The sequence below is a fragment of the Scardinius erythrophthalmus genome (assembly GCF_964197995.2).
Source record: "Scardinius erythrophthalmus genome assembly, chromosome: 9".
Lineage (NCBI taxonomy): Eukaryota > Metazoa > Chordata > Actinopteri > Cypriniformes > Leuciscidae > Scardinius > Scardinius erythrophthalmus.
The window spans coordinates 6,613,291-6,636,026 of NC_138229.1; the positions used below are offsets into that span (position 1 = coordinate 6,613,291).

Here is a 22,736-nt window from a genome sequence, read left to right on the forward strand (position 1 = left end):
AATACACAGTCAGAAGATTTAAAAGCAGAAGTGTTAAGCTTGTAGTTCACAGGAAGTGGTAATTCCTGTTGTGACATGCTAGACTCTATAAGCTATATTTTACACTGCATTGTGCTGTCCTTGTATTTGTGATAAAGCTTGTGCGATATTGATTTTATAGAACAGTTTAGCGTAACAAGTGTGTAAATAAGTAGGGAAAAGACAGGGATTGTCCGGAATACCCTCTTTAAAGTAAAACTAATTTCCTGCCATGGATTCAGGATCTGCTGTTAGTGTAGTTTAATTTCACATACATCTGAATGCCTTTATTGTCATTGCACTTAGCTGTACAACAAAACTCCTTCTGGTAAAATTAACACACAAGCACAATACAAAACACTGAGTTAATGTAACATACAACTCAACATAGCGGCAAGAGATAAATGAGCAGTAGAAAGTATATTGGACAATCCCATGTGTATTTACTGTCCCAGTACTGTTGTAAAATCATGCATTTTTCATCTTCACAAACTCTCTAAATGCAACCCTTTTTATCCCAGAGTAACTTCCAAACAGTGATTCATGCTTTCGTAACAACTCGTCTAGACTATTGTAATTCACTTTATTTTGGTGTCTCTCAGTCTTCCCTCTCCCGTCTACAGCTAGTGCAAAACGCAGCTGCTAGAACCTGCAAGTATGAGTCGGTCACCCCTATTTTATCCACACTACACTACCTGTCAAATTTAGAATTGATTTTAAAATGTTATTATTTGTTTATAAAGCTTGCAACAAATTGGCCCCTCAGAACCTGACCGATCTTCTCTGTCCGTACACTCCTTCTAGAACTCTGAGATCCAGCGATCACTCATTGTGCCTAGATCTATACTTAAAAAAACGAGGCGATCGGGCTTTTGCGCCTGCAGGCCCAAAACTTGGGAACACTCTACCTCTTTACATCAGATTAGCTCCCTCTGTTTCCACCTTCAAATCTTCTTTAAAAACCTATTCTCTTTGGCTTTTAATACTCCTTGATTTAGGTATGATTATTGTTAATCTATTGTTGTGTGTTCCTTTATTGGTTGTATAATTTTTATTTGATTCTGTTCTGTACAGCACTTTGGTCAGCCTTGGTTGTTTTTAAATGTGCTTTATAAATAAATATTGTATTGTATAAACAGTCAATGTATTGCACATTCCAATAACCGTACATACATACTCATTTAGGCCATGAAAATATTTTTTATTTACAGTCAATACTGCTTTAGGTTTACATTTATCAAAATATCTGTACAGGACTTCAATTTCTTGTAACATACACTCGCAATTGAGCATTATTGTTATGTCTTAGCATACTGTAGCTGCACAAATGAACAAAATAACTTAAATATTGTCTGGTATAAGGTGCAAGAACAGTTAAACACAAATACATGGACAGACTACAAAAAAGAGACAAAAACAAAGAAACTGAACAAGAATAGATTAAGTGATGAAGAAATGTAAGACAAGTGGGGAAAAATAGTTAAAGCAATACAGGACTTAAGGTTATAGACTAACACACATTCCAGGAGGTGGTTTTCAGGTGTTGAATGCAAAGGCGGTAAGAAATCTCTAACAGAAAATATGTGAGATTTTGCATTCCTGTCTGAGCCACATGTGCAACAAATTTACATAAAAAATACTTCTGCTTTTATTTAAATTTAACTTACATTAATTCACATATTCGCCATGGATAATTTCAAACTGCAATGTACTTGCTGCTTATTTACACCGAGAACAACAGCCTCACTGTTACTTGAATTCATGTAAGGGTTCAGCTTTATTAAAAGTTCACCTTTATTATATTTTATTCTGGTTTTGGATGTGCAGATTTATCCTCGGCTGGCTGTTTATTGACCGTAGCATAAATGGTGTGATCATCAGATTTTTGTTGCTTCTGAATGGTACAGTAGATAGTGGCTGGTGCATCTGGCTTACTGTTCTCTGTTAGTGTTGCACTCTGAAATAAAGAACAAAATCATTTGCGTTCATTAAAACATTTTTCCAACACATATAAACATCTACAGGTTCTCAAGTGCCTGAACGTGCCTTTAATCCAAAGGTATTTTCTGTAAAATTAGAGTAAGAGCTTCATCTTCACCTGATTCACAGAGTCCTGACTGGTCGAGATCTGGTTGGCTTCCATCGTAACATCAGGAGGTCCATGTTCTCTTACAGTATCATACAGTGTGCAGGGATTCGTTGTTTTCTCCAACGTCTCCAGTGGACTTTGTTGTGGCTTAATATTTTTAATATTCAGACAATTTCAATCAAAATAACACTCAGTGATGCAAAACTTGTTTCAAAAAGAAATAAACCACATTTATCATGAGTGGTTAATGAAGGATAGTAATGTGAAACTTACGCCAACCTTTTCATAATCAGCATTCTGCTTGTCAGGGGTGTAGGATTGATCTGAAAACATCGTAAATCTCATCAGACATAAAGATTTAAAGATGTTTATTAAAACAAAAACTTTATTATTAAAAGCACATCAACTGAGCTATCAAGAAACATCATTCTAGAATTTTAATTCTGGCATTTAGAACTTTAATAAGACATCAATAATCAGTACAAATAAAAATGCTAATATTAAATACAAGAATTGTTATATAATTGTTATAAATTAGTAGCTTTATTAAAAATGATGCCACTATGAAGTTTAGAACAACAACTTCAACTTAATACTGTACTAGGTTAAATGGTCAGTTTCATATTTAATTCAGCCAAATATTAAATTTTTACACACATTTAGTCAATGGTTAAATCTGCATGTGGTCTATATGCTACTAGAAAATATACATTTCTTTTTTATTTATTTTATTTATATATTTTGAAACCTGAACTGCTCTGTGAAGAATAGTAGGTGAAGTTATTTCAGTTCCAAAGACTGGCAAAACTACTTTTGGGTCAAAAAATAAAAGAAATAGTCATATACTCTTTCAAAAATCACTCTGGAAAAAAGTAGGTTTGCATTAGATTTTTGATGTCAAACTTTAACTGTTTAAGTGTTGTTCTAACTGCTGAAAAGCTTAATGGATGAGGCACAAGATCATGAGCTTTGTGCAAATACTGTAAATATGATTATATTTGTTTCTTAACATTAATAAAAGACATTTGACATACACACATAGTACAGTCTTTTATTTTCAGAGAAACATATTCTTAGTATGTTTAACACTCAATATAAAATAGTGCCTATGCCCTAGAGCATTAATTAAATTCTCTATAATGTGTCTTTAAAATGAATGTAAGATTAGATGCTTTCTACCTTTTTTTCTCTTGTAGAGACACCAGCCGATCACTGATGCCAACATACATGTTGTCAATAGGCAAATTAGGGGGATAAACCATGTGGGGTACGGTGAATGTTTTATAGCTTGTGGTTCTTCTACATGAAAGATAAGAACAAAAACAGTTTTCCCAGACTGAATTTTAAACAAACAGGCATTTCAGACCAGTGCTTAGTTACATTCTCTCATTCATTTTCTGTTTCTTCATATGTGAGTGTATGGATACAGTACGGGTATGTACCTTTATCAACAGTGCAGCGTTCATTAACCTTCTTTGTGTCAGTCTTCCAGCTCACTGGGTTGCTAAGGTTACACATGATGTATCCATCACTGCAGTTCAGATTTAGAGTGTAGTTATCTGATGATGTTGCTTCTGGAGAACAGCTGCTACTATTATAGATGGAGCTGATGATAATGTTACTTCCTTTACATGTAAAGCTACAGGGGTCAGAACTGGACCAGTTTGAGTTTACAGTCAAGACCGGCGTTTCCACTGCATCTGAAACACACATTAAAACATTTAAGGCCACATACACAGATTCAGTGATGCTAGAACTTGCCTATTCAAAACTTGGGTAAACCAGGACAAGACATCATTGACATTGTCTTATATGAAGTTACATCATGAGCAGTACATATCACTCACCTATAACAAATACTCTGTATGCAGCAATATTTTTGTTCAATAATCCACTTGTCTTTGCTGTATAGAGTCCAGTGTCTGTCATGTTCTTCAGTGTGAGAGAGAAGGTTTCATTCTTGAAATCCACTCTGTCCTTGTAGGAAGGGTGAAGTCTTACTTTTTTAGATTCATGTATATATTTAACTATATTCTCTGATTTATCATTTGTCCAGGATAAATCATCAAACTCTGGTAGATCTTGTGTCTGTATATCCAGTTGAACAGAATCTCCCGTCTTCACAAACACAGAGATCTCAGCACTGAACCCTGAGGAGAGAGAAAATAAGACGTTGATTAAAGGACACTGTTTAGTAACTGTTTGCTTACTGCTGTTTTACTTTACAGTAATAGTTTCCACAAGCTAAAGGTTTTAGTTGGAATTTTATTAGTTAATGGGCATTTTAGCATGCAGTAGGCTTCCGCTAAATAAGGAAAAAAACAAGATCTTTCTCTGTAAAGATGAACTGAAAGCCGAGTTCAAGAAAAAACTACTGTAACAAATCATTTAAATCTCGACAAAATTTTAGTTTAAACCATTTTTGACATTAAACTAAGCATAAGGCAAATAAACATTAAGAATTAAAAGTAAGTTTTGAGAGAATCTTAAATCTGTCCTTCAATTCATTATCAAACAACAACAACTAAAAAACATTAATCAAAGATTTATTTATCTTAGTAAAATAATTGGATTTTGTACCTGTGTTGTAAGTAAGAAGAGAAATTATCAGGAGCAGCATAAAAGCCATCGTAGCAAACAAAAATGTCCGTTTCTGTGTGGGTTTTTCAATGGAGGAAGTTTGAGAAGTAATGTGACTTCAACCTCAGGACCACAGATAGGAGGAAACGTCATTTCCGCTTTGCTCTGTGCTTCTGTGCTCATGACCGTAAGGGAACTATATGACAAAGTGCAAATATGATACCTGACTTTAGCTATAAAAAACACTTTGCATCCTTTGAGTTCATGTGAGAAGAAATTCATTCCTAAAGAGTCAGAAAGTCAAAGATGGCCCAGAACTATAGCAAACTCAAACAACACAAAACTACTGTTAGTATTTTAGATAAATGAACACTGTTTTTCTTCTACAGGGTCTTTAGCTTTTCCTAAAGCCTGTAAATTTCGTTTGATTGAAGGGTTATATGTGACCCTGGATCACAAAACCAGTCACAAGTAGCACGGGTATATTTGTGGCAATAGCCAATACAAAGTTATATGGGTCATTATATGGGTCAAAATTATCGATTTTTCTTCGCCAAAAATCATTAGGATATTAAGTAAAGATCATGTTCCATAAAGATATTAAAAAGCTACCGTAAATATATAAAACATTTATTTTTGTGAGTGAATGCATTACAATCGCGAATATAAATGGACAACTTTAAAAGGCAATTTTCTCAATGTTACGATTTTTTTGCACCCTCAGATTCCAGATTTACACATAGTTGTATCTCGACCAAATATTGTCATATCCTAACAAACCATACATTAATGGAAAACTTATTTATTCAGCTTTAATGTTATGTACAAATCTCAATTTAAAAAATTTGACCCATGCGACTGTTTTTGTGGTCCATGATCACATATGGTTCGATCTGACTTTCTTTTTAAATTCACGAGGGGTCTTTCTTCAGTGTTCCACTTCACTGTCCCCCCACGTCTCACTTCTTTACACCTACACACATCCTGTTTGCACGTTTGGTTAAGGACCATAAATACACACAACATGTACTCAAGTCATAACAGGCACAGTTTATGATTATGCAGATGTAAAAACTGCTACATAAAAGTGAGAAGCTTGGATGTTCATTCACAACCTATCAGACCTAAATATTTTCACATTATGAGCAACTGAATTTTATAGCTATATAAATATACATAATCAAACTTGTCTTTGCTTTTGTTTGATCTTATCTTTAGACTCTTAATTTGCCTTTGTCTTCCTGCTTTCCAGCATCACTTCATGTGTTTACTTCCTGTCTAGTTAGTTCCCTTTAGTTAATCATTTATATCACAATTCTTTCTTAGCTCCTCATTTACCTTTGTGTGTGTAACTTTTTGGTTTTCCTTCTTCTTGGTTGTTTCTTGCTTTAATTTATTAAACTGTTAAGTTGGTGCTCATTTGGATTTTGTCTTTATGTTGTGGATTATCCTTTGGACTGTGTTCTGATTTTGTGATTTCTGTGGTTTCTTTTGTGTTTCAGTGTTGTTTTCTCTAATAAATCAACAAACAGCTTGCATTTAGATCCACACCTCATCATTACCTGACAATAATTAATCCATCATTATTTTAAATGTGAACCCTAGTGTGTGTACCTTGTACTGCCAACATGCATAATGCTACTTTTAGCAATGGATTTCTACTATCTAAAACATGGCTGCTTACAGAAGGGTAAACAACTTCTTGACTTTAGTTTTAAAAAAATCCCTCTGATATATATATATATATATATATATTTTTTTTTTTATTTTTATTTTTTTTTATTATTTTTTTGGAATGTACAGTTTCATGATTTTCAACCAAAAAAAATAAAAAAAACACACATTTCAAATGAATCCGAGAAGATATTGAATTAATTGAATTTTTTTTTAATAAAGACAAGTTTCAAGTTTAGTTTATTTCTAAAGCGCATTTACAAAAACAGTAGTTGACCAAAGGGCAGTGTACATAGTATTGTACAAGACAGAAGCTGAAACCCACATTTAACACATTGAAAATGAATAATGTGTACTCAAAACATTGTTGTTACCATGTTGCAAATTTCAGTCTATCTACATATTAAATTTACTGAAGCTAATACAGAAATTACATAATTTCAACAATTATATCAAAAATAGATTTTAATACCTGCACATTAGCATATACAAATTATAATTTATTCTAGGGCATTAAGCCTTAAATTATAAATCAGATTAGTCTAGATTAGAAAATACTTTATTTGTATTCACGTGTGCTTTGTTCAAGCATGCATAGGCTAAAAAAAAAAAAAAAAAAAAACCGATTTGTAACAATAACTTATAAACCTTTAAAGACAGAGCTGTTATGAGCTAGGTTGTTAATCTATGGTAGCCTATGGTAGGCCTATATGTTTTTGTTGAAGCCATGTTCACATTATTTTAACTTGGGCTGGCCAGAGGAGAACTTGCCCCCACACTGAGCCTGGTTTCTCCCAATGTTTTTTTTTCCATTCTGTCACCTGATGAGTTATGGTTCCTTGCCAATGTCGCTTTTTCAAATCTAGGCCCTATCCCGGCCCTGGAACGAGACGCTCAGGCCCTAGCCCGACCCGTGTCCGACAGCTCATCAATTCTCAGCTCGAGTCCGACTGGAGCCCGTTTTTTCTTCATTACACAGCCCACATGTTGCAGCCATTAAAACAGGTCATTTTTGTTTTCAATGGCAAAGTAGGTATGTTTCTTTTCATTTCTTTATTAAGTTCATTTAGACAATTGTTCGGAGCATTTTTTTTTTAATTACGACCAAGCAGCCGACAGCGAGTTAAACATGTTTGATCAATTTAGCCTCTCAAATCAACATTTTACTTGGCTATAAAATCCATAGATATAAAAAACTTAAAGCATACCACACAGACAGTTAGTTTAAACGTTTATTGTCACAACCACAGTAAAACAACTTTTCTGAAAAGCTGAGGCAGGCTGCTCGCAGTCGCAACATCGCTCGCAAATGAAATGAGCTAGGCTAGGCTATATGCTACAATCTAAACAAATAAACAAAAAAAAAAAAAACAGGTTATCTTACTTCAAAAATAAAGTCTTCACTACAGAACATTGCCATTCTTATTTCCAATAGTTTCCAACAGTTTGACTAATGAAAATAAAGTCCAATCAAATGAAAATCAAGACAGCTCCTAACATGGCAGTGCATGACTTGCTTAGTTGAGGACATTTAATATTCAACAATACTATTGATCTGCCTGCATTGGCACCATTATATGATGACTATGACATCACAGTTTTCTCCAGAGCGGCTGTATTTATAAATAAATGAACTAAATTAATAACTTTTGTACAACTGAAATTAATCAACACTGAACTTACTTAAGCTGGACTATGACACTATAACTATTTTCTTCTTAGAAACAGCAGAAACAAACTCTGTAGCATTATTTTCTTGTTATCACTGTAAGCCTGGCAAGACAGACCTAACATTACATCAAGATGTTAGGTCTGGCAACTCACCATTTGGCACGGCTCAATCCGAGGGGCGGGATAAACGGTTGTCTTTCAAATTAACTCTGCACGAAATAGGATAGCACTACAACCAACCAGAGCGTTTTCCCATCAGCGGAGCTAGTTGATAGATTAAACTTTTGCCGTATCTGGTCGGCAAAACTACGAACACATCTTCCTTTTTTAAGAATGACTTAAGTGCCGTTCTTCGTTCTTTTCTCAAAAAAAAAAAAACTCTGTAGTCATTATATTAAGCCCGCCCACTGACTCTATACACGGTTTGATTGGCCTGACTAGAGTTTGGTTTATCCAGCTCGAAAGTCAACGGAGAGTTGCTAGACTAACCTAGACTGGAAATCCAGACCTAAATCTAAAAGATTAATGGTCTGGCGTCGACTAATGAAAATCGGCCAGCTCGAGGGGCGGCACCAAGCATGCATTTGAAAATCTCACTGCACGCAACTGGATAACACTACGACCAATCACACCAATAAACCCCATAGGCTTAGCTACCAGCGGAGCTAACTGGTAGATTAGACTCTTACCGTATCCGGTCGGCAAAACAGCAAAAACGTCCTTCTTGCAAAGGAACGATTCGAGCGGCGTCTTCTGTTCCTGTTTTAGATAAAAAGCCAAGTCTAACTCGTTCATTATAGCGGCCAAAGCCGTTTCAAACAACTGGTGTTCATCCATAGCCATCTTGCAATGTTTACTAATGACTTTGACGTCACATCGCTGTCGTCATCAGTTTAGCTCGCCTCTGGCCCCCCACCTATATGCGATAACCCGATGTGATTGGTGCAGCTCAGAACGAGGGGCATATTTAATGAGCATCATTACTGGACACCAGAGTAACTCACTGTGCAAATTCAACTTGAGCTCTTGCGAGAACTCTGGATTATCAGTGTAAGACTACCTTGGCTGCAAAATAAATTTTGCTGCCGCTAGGGTGCATCTAGATTTCTAGGCTACTGTAAAGCTGCTTTGAAACAACCTGTAGCCTATTGTAAAAAGTGCTATATAAATAAAGGTGACGACTTGACTATTTTTCAAATGATCATATTTAACAGCAGAATTTGTGAAGAAAAACTTTTGGAAACAAAATTGTCCAATTTTCAAATACTTTTGTTTTTTGCTTCAAATAAAAGTTTGTAATGTTGTTATTCACCTCGTAGCTGGTAACTCTTCAACAAAGACTTAAAAAAAAAATCCCTCTGGGAATAATGAGTGCATCAGTGCTGCTCTATTACATAGGCCCTTCTTCAAAACATTCAAATAAAGCCATATTCATGCAAATAGGCCTACGTATCTTCATTGAAAATTGTGCAAATAAATAAAATATAATTATTTCATAATAAAATTCCATTTATTAAAACTAACCATCGTAAAACTTCTTTTCAGCTATTAAAGTGACTGATTAACTATAGGCTACTCTACCAATAGGCTACTCTACTTCACTACCAATATTATAATTTCACTCGGTTTGTTGGCTGTCATTGAAACCACATTTATCCCTATAGTAGCCCAGGTGAAAATCAGTAGGCTATGTGACAAAAGAAGTATGCCTATGAATGAATTCACAGTAGGAAGAGTAGACAAAAAGTAGTACGGTGGCCGAGAGGTGAAAAACAAAACACAAGTCTAAAAACAAAATAAGTTAGAAAACACAATGAAAATTTTGAAAACAAAATAACAATTCAGAAAACAAAAAATTTCAAAAAACAAAAGAACAATTCAGAAAACAAAATAACAATTCAGAAAACACAACGACAATTCAGAAAACACAATGACAATTCATACAAAACGGAAAAGGTAGCCTAGGTATATTTTGAGAATGGAATTCTTATCGGTGATTGGCCATTGTGTTTATAATTTGTTGCTTTGTTTTTGGATTTGTTATTTTGTTTTTATAATTGTGATTTGTTTTGCACCTCTCGGCCACCGTACTAACGACCTACTCTACTTCCAGCGAGATTCTGAAGTTAGAGGATTTGTGAATGACAGTGAAGCAAAGTAACTCATGCTGATGACAAATGTAGAACATCCAAATTATATTTATACAAAACACACATTCATACTATAGAATGTATTCAAAATAAGTACCTGAGAGTATGTGATTTGAACAAAAAGTTGTTCAGAGCAGTTAATTAAAATCAGAAAAGATCCAGACATAAGCCACTCTGATCAGATTTTTTTGTTGTTGTTGTTGTGGCATATTTTCTCAACATATTCAGTTTTGTGAGCTAGGATTTGAGAGGTTAATAAAGATAAAATCAAATTTAACAATCAACAAACATCTTATTCAAATAAGATATAAATTTAACAGGGGTGTCAAATTCAGTCCCTGGAGGGCCACAGTCCAACAGTTTTTAGCCCCAACCCTGCTTCAACATATACCTGTAGTTTTCAAATAGGCTAAGCCTAAAGGACTTGACTAACTGGATCAGGTGTATTTAAGGTAGAAGCAGGTTATAGCTAAACTGTGCAGCTCTAGGAATACGATGTCTCCATCTAGTGGATATCTGTCAAAATGCACTATGAAAACTTGTGATTTTTCTACTAGGCATAAGTGAACACACCCATGCTAAAGTTGACTAAAAAGATTAATAAAAAAAATAATCTTTTAGAAATTGATCTTAATGCCTTAATTAAAAAAAACCTTTGAGGACACATAGAGGCAGGCAGATTTTTATTTTTAAAGGCCAGTTACTTCATGGATCCAGGATATGCATCCTGATAGAGTTCCCTTTGGCCTTTGGAATTAAAATAGCCCCACATCATCACATAGCCTTCACCATACCTAGAGATTGGCATGGGATACTTTCCATAAGATCATCTCTCAATGCAAATCAAACCAGCTATTAGGCTAACTGAAATAAAACCATGCTAATCGTATGGTGAAGGGTATGTGATGATGTGGGGCTATTTACCATAGGGGTGTCCTGACTTATGCACTCTGTATTTTAAGAAAGAACATTTATTTATTTACGACATTTTATTTATTTAATTAAGGCATTAAAATCAATTTCCAAAAGATTATTTGTTCCTCTTTTTAGTCAACTTTAGCATGGATGTGTTCACTTATGCTAATCACTGTGGGTAAGTAATATTGGATTTGTGTCTGTACTGCATGAACTTGTCTGTCTTTATACCTGTTTAAATTTAAATGTATAATTATTAAATATGGGAAACATGGGAAGTGAGGCCAATATTATATCTATCTGCAGTTTTATACTGATTTTGTATGATTTTGATTCTAATTTCATAATAGCATACTAGAATACTGTTCTTATTATTTCTACCATATGCCGATATGACAGCGGTAGTAAGAGGATACCATTTTGAGATCAGCTCTTGTGAAACTTCCCCATGTGACAAACACAGTTTCATGTTATGCGTCTTCAGATGAAATGGTGGGTGGTTTCTTGGTTGGTGGTTTGCACACTTCTGAATAAATTGTATGGTCTGTTTCGACGGGTACTGCAGGTTTTTGGTGTTGTCCTACTGTGCAGTAGGTTGTGTCGGGTCGATTATTTCCCGTTTGCTCCTGTGTTTGATCTTGAACCTTATGAATTACATATAAAACATGTCCCCTTAATAATCATGCTTAGCTGAAAAATTACTAAAATAAAGACAGACAATTTAAACAAACATTCACTAACCTACAGTTTACAAAACAAGCATTTAATAGAAGCATTTTTAATAATCTTAGCCTGTTAACTTTTTAGATTATTCTCACCCGTTCTGGAAAATCATATACGTGACCATTGTCATTGTTAGTCTTCTGGATTTGTTGACTCTGAAATTGTCAAACAATACAATGTAAAATACAATTTACAAACAATACAAATATTGAAATTGCCAAATTATTTTAAAAAAAAAACATTATTTATAATGTTCTATCAAAAACTAATAGTATGTGTAAATGGAGTACATGGACACTGGCTTAGGCTTGCCACGCTGTGATAGGCAGCTTGAGAAGAGAGCAACACCAGCTGAGAAGCAAGTCTCTGGTTGGACTCCACTGAATAAGGCATGTAGCTGAAACAACATGGAGACACAACAAGACTAATACAGAGATTATAGCAAGGATTAAAAAAGTGAAAAGCACAAAACAAACAGCCACAAAACAATCCAGAGGACATTTGAGGAAAGTAAGGACAATTAGTCAGACGAGGACTAGACAGATTCTGAATTCGGAACTTATTTTTTTATGGCAAGTGTAGTATGCTGTTCTGAATTCAGAAAAGGACTAAACGAGTGGACGTGGCAAAAGGAAACAAGGAGGCAGGACAAGAGAAGCGAATGGTCATTCTTCTTAATATAGTAGGTGAAAAACAGTATGTAACGAGTAGTATGTCCGAACTCATAGACAAAAAAGTCTATATAAGTCTTAATAATTCCAGTGAGATTCTGAAGTGTGCATACAGTGTTGACTTCACTATCCCATTAGGCCACGGGAGAGGATTGGATGTGAATGGCAGTGAAGCAACACAACTGACACTGGTGGGGGGTCACATGATAATGACAACATGGCGAATGTGATTCATCTGGATTACATACTAAAGAACATACCTTTTTAGCAATCGAAAAGTTTTATCTATTTCACTGTAAACCTGTATGCATGACGTGTATTATATTACTCTTGTTCTATTAGCAAGAGAAACAAATCTTTGCTGGTGCCAAAAAAAGTAAAATTGTAATCAATTCAGATTATTGATTTTAGTTGCAGAAGGATTAATTCAGGATTTGGGCATAAGGTTTAATTATAAAGTAAGCAGCAATAATAGTTCTTATTTATAACCGAAATTTATATAACTGTCTAAACACTTTCTGCTATGCAAAGTCAAACATTGCCTTCATGTAAATAATGTTTTAATGGGTTAAATAATGTGGTTATGCATCTTGTTTAGATTATATTCTGCATAGTAATACGTTTGCTAGACAAATTTGACATAAAAAATTACAAGGAAATATGAAACCAATTATTCATGTTGATAACATGAATAGAAAACATAACTTGAATAAAAATTACAGCATGACAACATATCCATAAAGTCTGCAAACAAAATGATGAATAGTAATGCGGATCTTACCTGAACTTGAGCATAGACTGTATTATCAGCCTCTTGGGCACCTATGAGGTTTAGAATGTATAATAATATATCAACATCAAAATAAAAGGGAATGTATTAATTTTTTTTAAAACTGTCAAACTGCTCTAATCAGTGTGTCTTCTAATTTGTAGACCTTCTGCATCTGACTGGATAGAAAAGGTTTTTACAGGAAAGGTTTCTTACACCGAGTATACTGTGTAAACAACAGGTGTAGTGTAAATCATTTAAATTATAAATAAAGATAATTATTGCTTTTGCTTTAATATTTGCTAAATATTATGAATATTCTTGAATTTGTTGTTTTCCTTTCCTTATTTTTTGGCACCAGCAAAGAACAAATACATTTCTGTATGTGCAAAATATTGTCATATTTAAACCTGAAAAGATTGCATTGTCTTGAGGTGAATATGAATTTAACTGGGAAAAAACAGAATAGTTTAAGATGAACACATTTTTTTTAGTTGGTCACTAACTTATGATATTTAAATGATGTGATGAGAGTCTCAGTATTCTGCATTATTAAATTGACCAAAAGAGAAAAAAAAAATGGTGTAAACCTATTTTTAACTTAATTTTCAATTACTTATTTTAGTACAAAAGTACTTGATCAAATTGATGAACAGAGATGTTTTCCATAGAAAATATGTATGAGGCAACATGAGCATACCTTTTTTACGCTTCCAGCATCGAAAGAGTAGAATTGCAATTGCCAAAAGACACACTGCCACTGCCGCTGGCACTATCACTTTCACCGGCACCCCAATATGTTGCCCAGACTGGAGCGGTGGCTTATCGTCATTCTCTGGAAAAAGAGAAACATATCATTAAGAACTGTAGTTGTCAGTTAAGCAGTTAAACTAGCTTTAGTAAACCAAAATGAGATATTTAATTTAACATATGATTACTAAATGGTGTGTGTGTGTGTGTGTGTGTGTGTGTGTGTGTGTGTGTGTGTGTGTGTGTGTGTGTGTGTGTACCTTTATTATTGACACAGAGCTGTTTGATGTTTATTCTGTCTATTTTCCAGCTAACTGGGTTGCTATGGTTACAGATGATGGATTCCTCACTGCAGTTCAGGATGAGAGTGTTGATTTGTGATGTCACTTCCTGTGGAGAGCATCTGTTGTTCTGATAGCTAGAGTTTATCATGAGGTCATGAGCTCTGCATGTGAAGTTCACAGTACAGGAGTCACTGCTGGACCAGTTTGAGTTTACTGTCAGAACAGGAGCATCAACAGCGTCTGAAACACACATTTATTTTTTAACAATATCATACATCACTCTATTGTAAGCTGTCACATTCCTAGCTGTTTACAGAATGTACTGACTGAAATGTTGGCAGATAAAATACATTTTTATATATTTAATATTTATTTTTTACATTTAATTTCACTGTTTGTATTGTACAACAGTCCAAAGAATAAAAGACTGAACATAAATGAGTCTTATGATCTGAAAACACCAAGCAAAATCACACTCACCTATAACAGATACTCTGTAGGCAATGTCTTTGTTGAGTAACCCACTTGCTCTTGCTGTATAGAGTCCAGTGTCTGTCTTCTGCATGTTCTTCAGTGTGAGAGAGAAGGTTTCATCATTGAAATCCACTCTGTCCTTGTAGGAAGAATGAAGTTTTACTTCTTTAGTTGCACTTATATATCTAACAATACTCTCTGATTTATTATTTGTCCAGGATAAAAGATCAAACTCTGGTAGATCTTGTGTCTGTATATCCAGTTGAACAGAATCTCCCGTCTTTACAAACACAGAGATCTCAGCACTGAACCCTGAGGAGAGAGAGAGAGAGAGAGAAAGAGTTTCTGACTTCAGCTGGTGAATTCACTAGACCCATTGTACACATTTTTCTGAAATGAGCATACTCAAATAAATCAAATGTTTTACATTTAAAAACACTGCTTTCAAAACTTTTTTCTTTTTAATTAGAGAATGATACAGGTATAATGCACATATCTGGAGATATTTGTCACTGCTTATCCAAATAATCAAAATGGGAGGTGGTGACATAATTATGAAAATTAAATATTATATATGTATTACAAAACTCAAAACGTTATTTTTTGCTGTTCACTTTATTTAAATAAATAATTTTGATTGAACAGCATTGTAACATATTTCTCATTCAAACACAATTGCATAATGTTAAACTGACCTGAAACTGTTGCTCTTTGTCTTAACTCAATGTTTTCATTTTGAAATATCTTGATCAAAAAAGGCACTCAAAAAGAAATGTATTCAATTTACATTAATTAATCAAACCTGCAAATGAATTGTTCATTCAGTTTACTTAATCCATTTAAGTTGAGACGACATAAATTATTTTATTTGTGTTAAAGCAGTGGTATGTCCAAGACATATGTTGTTGTTGTCATGATTCTGCCTTCATGTCCTAGATCTTTCTTGTTTTGAGGCAGGATCATGACAGACCCATGTTTTGTGTACAAGCACATGGCCATTTGTTTGGGCCATGTGCTTGTGTTGTCTCGTTCTATGCCCCGCCCCCTTGTTATCCTCGTTTTGTCTTGATTGCTTTACCCATTATCACCTGTGTTCCTGATTAGTTTGCTCCCTATTTAATCCCCTCATGTTTTCTGTCCTGTGTCGGTACATTATCTAACTTTGCCTGTTATTCCTTGTGAGAGTGTCTGCACCTCGTCTGCTTTTGGGTTCTACCTCCACATCCCGTAACAGAATGTACCGACCAACATCGAACCCAGCAGACAGAAGGTCCTCGCCTGTCGAGTCCCAAGCGGACCTTTTAGTTGAATGGTGGCAGAAGACAAGTTCAGACATCAGGATCGGCAAGCTGCCGATTCCGCCTCAGGGAGAGAGGTCCATAAAGCAGTACGCTCGGGTCGCTCATGAGAAGCGTTTTTTCCTTCCTGACATCCTTCTAAACCGCTACTTCATTGCGGGTCTCAACGCTCCTCCGCCTCTTGCTGAACGGGAGAGGTTGGTAGACCGCCCGTTTGCTGATATGGTGGACTGCCTGTCGCGAAGGGAGTTGCGGTGCTCCATCTTCTCTCCACCCGCCTCGCTGCCAGTTGTCCCGGAGGATCGCGTCCTGGCCGTTGTTGCCCATGGTGATCCGGCTGGTTCCACTTCTCCTGAGGTCTCTTCTCCACCTTTTGAGCTCCGTGGTAAACGAGGGAGACGGGTTTCTTGGGATTCCCCGTCTGAGTCTTCCTCCACCGAGTCAACGCTGCCTGAGACTTCCCTACCAGCACCAGTTACTGTCTCCGCAGAACATCTCCAACTGGTCGCTAGTCCAGCTACGGATTCGGCTTCGCGACCAAGGAGAAAGAAGAGGAGAAAGGGAGCCTCTCGCTCTTCATCTCAGGCTGTCCCAGGCGCAGTCTCAGAGCCCGCCACTGCAAGCGCTGTTCCAGAGCCCGCTACTGCAAGCGCTGTCCCAAGCGCTGTTCCAGAGCCCGCGGCGGCAAGCGCTGTTCCAGAGCCCGCGGCGGCAAGCGCTGTTCCAGAGCCCGCGGCGGCAAGCGCTGTTCCAGAGCCAGCTCGAACAGCTCCGGCGAGCGCTGTTCCAGAGCCAGCTCCGGCGAGCGCTGTTCCAGAGCCAGCTCCGGCGAGCGCTGTTCCAGAGCCAGCTCCGGCGAGCGCTGTTCCAGAGCCAGCTCCGGCGAGCGCTGTTCCAGAGCCAGCTCCGGCGAGCGCTGTTCCAGAGCCAGCTCCTGCGAGCGCTGTTCCAGAGCCAGCTCCTGCGAGCGCTGTTCCAGAGCCAGCTCCTGCGAGCGCTGTTCCAGAGCCAGCTCCTGCGAGCGCTGTTCCAGAGCCAGCTCCTGCGAGCGCTGTTCCAGAGCCAGCTCCTGCGAGCGCTGTTCCAGAGTCTGCAGTCATGAGGGCTGCAGAGCGAGCAGCGGCCGATTCAGCTGCTAAGGCTGTTTTGCGGTCGGTTTCGGCGAGCCACGAGATGCCGATTGTCATCGCTGCAAGAGCCTTGTCCGAGTATCTGTCCAGTCTAGCCAAGATTCTGGAGATGCCTGTCCCAGCTGATGTGTCCAGCCCTGTCCCAGCTGATGTGTCCAGCCCTGTCCCAGCTGACAGGAGGATGTCTGTGTTCAGCCCTGTCCCTAATTTTGTGTCCAGCCCTGTCCCAGCATCACAGTCTACATCTTTCTCCACTCCCTTACCACCTGCCTCACCCATTGTCTTCGCTCCGCTGCCGGCTGTAGCTGTTCCCTCTGTCACCACTTCACCCCGGACTGTTTCCCCCAAGACTGTTCCTCGTGTGTCCCCATCCAAGTCTGCCCGGACCCCTCGCCCTCAGCCATCGTCCTGTCCACCCAAGACCACAGTCCCACCCACCCACCCTGGACATTCCCCTATGAACTCTGTGTTGTCTCCGCCTCCTCTTCCTTGTTTTTTATTTTTATTATGTCACCCCAATCCTGTAATTGTGTATTCATGTCTGCCTTTATTAGTTTTTGTCATGTATTGTTGGTTTGTGTCTATGTCTCAGTCGGTCTTGTCCCGTGTTTCATGTTCCCTCTAGGGAGCGTCTGGAAGCCGCTCCTTGGGGGGAGGGTTCTGTCATGATTCTGCCTTCATGTCCTAGATCTTTCTTGTTTTGAGGCAGGATCATGACAGACCCATGTTTTGTGTACAAGCACATGGCCATTTGTTTGGGCCATGTGCTTGTGTTGTCTCGTTCTATGCCCCGCCCCCTTGTTATCCTCGTTTTGTCTTGATTGCTTTACCCATTATCACCTGTGTTCCTGATTAGTTTGCTCCCTATTTAATCCCCTCATGTTTTCTGTCCTGTGTCGGTACTCGGTACATTATCTAACTTTGCCTGTTATTCCTTGTGAGACGTTGCTTGTTTAAGACTGTGAGTACTTTGTCAGTGACCTGTTAAATCAGTTTTGTGAGTTCGTTTCCCGTCATCGTTTAGTCATTGTTTGTTATCTTGTCTTAGTCAGAGTTACCTGTCCTCAGTTCTGTTTTGCCCCCTCGTGGGTTTTTGTTTTCTGTTTTTGTGTTTAAATAAACCTTGAGTGTCTGCACCTCGTCTGCTTTTGGGTTCTACCTCCACATCCCGTAACAGCAGTGTTGTAATGTAACGGAGTACAAATACTTCGTTACTGTACTTAAGTAGAAATTTCACGTATCTGTACTTTACTTCGTTATTTACATTTATGTCAACTTTCACTTTTACTCCACTACATTTCCTAGATAAAATGTATACTTTTACTCCGCTATATTTCCACTAAGCATCTTCGTTACTCGTTACTACAAAATAAAATCAGAAGAAATGTGTGCGACTACAATAAGGGAGGTTTGGCGAATCACTGCTCCTAGACTGCAGTACGCACGGCGCGCGCTCTATTTCAGCGTAATGCTTGTTTGTTGCCATGCCAAAGGAGGAGGAAGCACAACTGAAACCGCCATGGAAGCACGAGAACCTGCCGGAGGACCTGGAGCACGTTTAACTTACAGAGCTGCCAACTCTCACGCATTCACCGTGAGACTCACGCAATTGACTTTTTCCACGCGCTCTCACGCCTCACATCAATTTTCTCACGCACAGAAAAATCGCGAAGCAAAGAGGACGACCGACAGACTAGACAGAGCAGGTTACATTATGATATAAAACTTTTTTTTTTTAACTCAGATTATGTCAATTTTATTACGAAATTCAAAAAATAAATACTGTTTTGGCGCTTGTAAATGTTACGTGACAGATGACAGATCCCTAGCTCAAGTGAACCGATCATCTGTACTAGCTAATAGTAAAAAAAACATGAATACTGTTGAAAGATACAGTAGGCCTATAACTTACCGAAGTGTTCCTTATACATAATATCGATCAATAAGTGTTTTTCATCAGCGTGAAGAGGTCAATAACATAGCTGGAGGACAATTATGTCACATTTACCTCAGGAAAGCCATTTAATAATAGGCTATAGCACAGTTGGCAAGACAAATAAATAGCTATAGAGAGTATTTTGCTAAATATGTGTTCTATATTACATATTTATTATATTTTACTTATATCATTAAAGTTTTTATTATAATAAAAAAAACGCATTCTATTTAATTATTTTTAACCTTAAATAATAGCCGACTACAAGCTAGGGCTCTCTGTATGTTTACAGCATTAGGGGATTTTTTTTAATTTTTTATTTTTAGAAAAATTAACGCAGATCTTGAGTAGCCTACCTAATATTTATACAAATGAGTCAATATTAAATCAAATCACAATTGAATTGAATTGAAATAATAAAAAAGCGTAGCTTACCAGAAATTATAAACATTGTAACATGTCACTAAACCTAATAAAATTCAGTTTAATTACAAAAATGTTAGTGACAATCACAATACACTTATTGTGATGCAAATTTTTTTTTACAGCTAAAGGTACATGCAGTGGGAGATAAACGATAACACAAGTAGCCTACAGTGCAGGCTACACAGTCCCTCCAGTTTTTCGCGATTCCGTGATCGCTGAATTCAACGCATAATCAAAAAAAAAAAAAAACTTTTACTTTTACTTCAATTACTTAAGTACATTAAATATCAGAAAATTACTTTTGATACTTAAGTACAGTATATATCAGATACTTTAAGACTTTTACTTAAGTAATATTCTAAAAGGTAACTTTCACTTCTACCAAAGTCTTTTTCTAGTACAATACTTGTACTTTTACTCAAGTATTGCTTTCTAGTACTTTATACAACACTGCGTAACAGTTGTATTATATCATGTGTATTGTGCTTGATTATATTTTTATATATTGTGCTATTTTGGTTTGTTTTTGGCACATTCTCTTTTCCACCATAATGCAGGAGCTCAGATTATCAGCTGCGGTTGATGAGCTTGTGCCTGAGATGACTGAGATGACTGATGGTGAAGGGGAGGAGCACAGATATATAAGCAGCATTGGATCTGATGTTGGAGAGACTCCTTTTACTATAATGGGTTCATTCTCCTGCCTTCTAGAATCACTTGTTGATTCAATATTTGTGTTGTCTTGGAGTAGCTAGGTAAGTGGTCTCAAGATAATGTGATGAAATGTTTCTTGACAGAAAGTCAACCATGTGCTTTCTTGTTTTCCTCCGATATTTCATTTCACGAGTTCACACTTACATGAATTAATGTGACAGAGTAAATATTATGCATATTTGGCGTGCTGTCCGGGGGGAGGGCTCCGAGCTCGGAATTTTTGCCCGAACCTAGAGTACTCTCCCGTTGTTGTAAGAGTATTTAGGACTAGAAGTGAGGAGATGGGGTGGTGGAGGGTTAAACAGTCAACGAATGGAGGTAAGTTTGCTGTGTATATACACCTCTTGACTCCACTCGTGCCTAATTAGGTTTGATTATCTGAATGTGGTCCTCCCGAACTTTGTAAATAAAACATAATTTATATTCGAAGTAGCTCTTTTTGCTCTGTGTTTTTGTTTGGGAATATTTTGTTTATAGTCTTTCCTGTTTATTATGAGTAGACTGGGAGAGAGGGAGGACATCCTTACGGTACAAAAATATATGGGAATATTCTGCAAAATATAATGTGATATATTACATAATATATTTCCATATATGGGAAAATACATATACATTCACTGAATGAGTTACAACAGATTTTCAGTTCTCAGCATGCTTTGCTTCTGACTGTTAAAGGAGAGCAAATGATAAAATGAAGTGTTATTTGATGTGTTTTACTCAATATTCATATAGGAGGGAGATCTGTTAGTGTTTAATGTTCCATTATTTTGGATTTAAAAAGGTTTTCTGCTATGTCTGAGTTTTTGGGGTTACCATTGTTGTGCTGAAGAGTAGAGTCTGTGGTTCGATTGGCCAAATTCCACAATAAATGTAATTAGTTAATAAAATAATTGCGGTGCCCTTCTTAGCACTGTGATTAGTCTTTCTGCTGAATATAATGATACTTGCATGCATGTGTACTTGTGCTTTTGTTACCTAGCTAAAATGTGGAACATTTAGCCTATATTGTAAATTATTATAAAATACAAGAAATACATTACATTATGTAATTCTCTATATATGTGTTTATAATGCATGCGTAAATGTATCAGCAATATATTAGGGGAGAACCGGGGCGAAAGTAACGCGGGACGAAAGTAACAAAGCGATTTTTCTCAGAGCCCTGACTAGCATTTCAATCTATGACAGCATGTTCAGTACGCACCCCTTGACGGAGCTGCCAAATACCACGTGATTTCGTCATCGTTTCCCTCGGTTATGTCCGGAAAGCAGTTTTCGAGTACGATAAGTAAATTACTGAAGCAGTACTTTTTTTCTAATTAAAAGCTGTGTTTTTCATTTCATGTGTCACACAGTAATAATCAATCTACAGGTTATTAAGTGTTGTAACACATCCTGAAGTTTGCAACTGAAGTTTACAACTCTTCACGTCTATGATTTATGATTAAAAATAAATAAAAAATGATTCTGCTTGTAATGGAGGTCTAAAATAATAACTAAAGATTTATGATTAAAAAAATACTAAATGATTATTCTTGTTATAGAGGTCTAAAATAAGAAATAAAGATTTATGATTAAAAAATACAAAATGATTCTGCTTAATGGAGGTCTAAAATAAGAACTAAAGTGTGGGAAGTTTCTTTCAGAATATTTTTTACAAATGAATAATAAAAAACACAGATTAAACAAAATAAGTGTAAATTATATCATTTTATAAAATATATATAAATAGGTAGCCTAGAGGATGTTAATAAGTATGGTGATCTGAGCCTCGCCCTGTGCAATCATCACTGTCAAAATAATCATTATTAATCAAGTTAACAAACATGTATCTTTTTTTACCTGTTTTGAAGGTCAGAAGAAAAAGAAATAATAGATTATTTAATCCCATTGTAACAAACTAAAAAGATAAAATGAAACTCAAAAAGAATGCTGTGGCTTCCTATGTGTAAAAGCGGAAACATGAAGTGTGATCATAGAAGTTCCTCTTCCGCCTCAGAGTCAGGCGTGGTGCTGAGATGGAGGAAAGGGTATACTGTGTGCAGGGCATTGGGGCCGAGTTCTACAGGGGCCCAGAAAACCTTGTGATGCCCCCATGAAACCGCTGATAAGTCATTCTAAATGATTTTTTTTGGAAAATGTAAAAATGCAGACGGTTTCTGTGTAGGGTATAAAAGAGGATAGAATTTACAGTTTGTACATAATAAAAATCATTTAGTCAATGGAAAGTCCCCATATAACGTGAAAACACAAAGTGTGTTTTGTTCAAAGGGTTTCTAATAGTTTTTAACAAAAAAATCGTACATATAACAAGTTACACCACTTCCTTCCTTTCTCATTGCAATAAACCACTTATGAATTCAGCCAAATATACTTTCTGATACATTTTTACACGTTTAGCAGCACATCCTGCTACTTGCATCAAGATGCATGGAAATAGTGAGATGTGCAACACGAAAGAACG

The 22,736-nt window shown here is 36.6% G+C and overlaps 2 protein-coding genes across 4 annotated transcripts; both read right to left on the reverse strand.

Moving 5' to 3' along the window:
- Positions 1–274: 274 nt before the first annotated feature.
- LOC308696254 (uncharacterized protein) lies at positions 275–4,862 on the reverse strand. 2 transcript variants are annotated; one of them, XM_081374775.1, is made up of 7 exons: positions 4,688–4,862; positions 3,955–4,257; positions 3,550–3,807; positions 3,287–3,406; positions 2,381–2,430; positions 2,117–2,254; positions 275–1,975 (listed from the first exon to the last, which is right to left on the reverse strand). In XM_081374775.1, exons 1-7 carry the CDS (start codon positions 4,734–4,736, stop codon positions 1,823–1,825), a joined length of 1,071 nt encoding a protein of 356 aa, XP_081230901.1. In that variant the 5' UTR covers positions 4,737–4,862; the 3' UTR covers positions 275–1,822. The 2 variants fall into 2 exon arrangements, with proteins under 2 accessions (XP_081230901.1, XP_081230902.1); XM_081374776.1 differs by having other exon boundaries at positions 1,119–1,975; positions 2,387–2,430; positions 4,688–4,795.
- Positions 4,863–11,257: 6,395 nt separating this feature from the next.
- LOC308696256 (CD48 antigen-like) lies at positions 11,258–22,267 on the reverse strand. Of its 2 annotated transcripts, XM_081374778.1 has the most exons (7): positions 22,115–22,261; positions 14,775–15,080; positions 14,271–14,534; positions 13,961–14,095; positions 13,273–13,313; positions 11,916–11,975; positions 11,258–11,741 (listed from the first exon to the last, which is right to left on the reverse strand). In XM_081374778.1, the coding sequence occupies exons 1-7, from the start codon at positions 22,161–22,163 to the stop codon at positions 11,568–11,570; spliced, it is 1,029 nt and encodes a 342-aa protein (XP_081230904.1). In that variant the 5' UTR covers positions 22,164–22,261; the 3' UTR covers positions 11,258–11,567. The 2 variants fall into 2 exon arrangements, with proteins under 2 accessions (XP_081230904.1, XP_081230905.1); XM_081374779.1 differs by lacking the exons at positions 11,258–11,741; positions 13,273–13,313 and having other exon boundaries at positions 11,843–12,217; positions 22,115–22,267.
- Positions 22,268–22,736: the final 469 nt, after the last annotated feature.

Excerpts from the sequence above, each read along its gene's own strand:
- LOC308696254 (XM_081374775.1), bottom strand. The coding sequence starts at position 4,736 with ATGGCTTTTATGCTGCTCCTGATAATTTCTCTTCTTACTTACAACACA. Across the intron at positions 2,431-3,286 it reads TCTCTACAAGAGAAAAAAAG|ATCAATCCTACACCCCTGAC; the intron begins GTAGAAAGCATC and ends CGATGTTTTCAG. Across the intron at positions 2,255-2,380 it reads CTGATTATGAAAAGGTTGGC|CCACAACAAAGTCCACTGGA; the intron begins GTAAGTTTCACA and ends AAAAATATTAAG.
- LOC308696256 (XM_081374778.1), bottom strand. The coding sequence starts at position 22,163 with ATGGGATTAAATAATCTATTATTTCTTTTTCTTCTGACCTTCAAAACA. Across the intron at positions 15,081-22,114 it reads TCTTCTGACCTTCAAAACAG|GGTTCAGTGCTGAGATCTCT; the intron begins GTAAAAAAAGAT and ends CTCTCTCCTCAG. Across the intron at positions 11,976-13,272 it reads CAGTCTATGCTCAAGTTCAG|AGTCAACAAATCCAGAAGAC; the intron begins GTAAGATCCGCA and ends TGACAATTTCAG.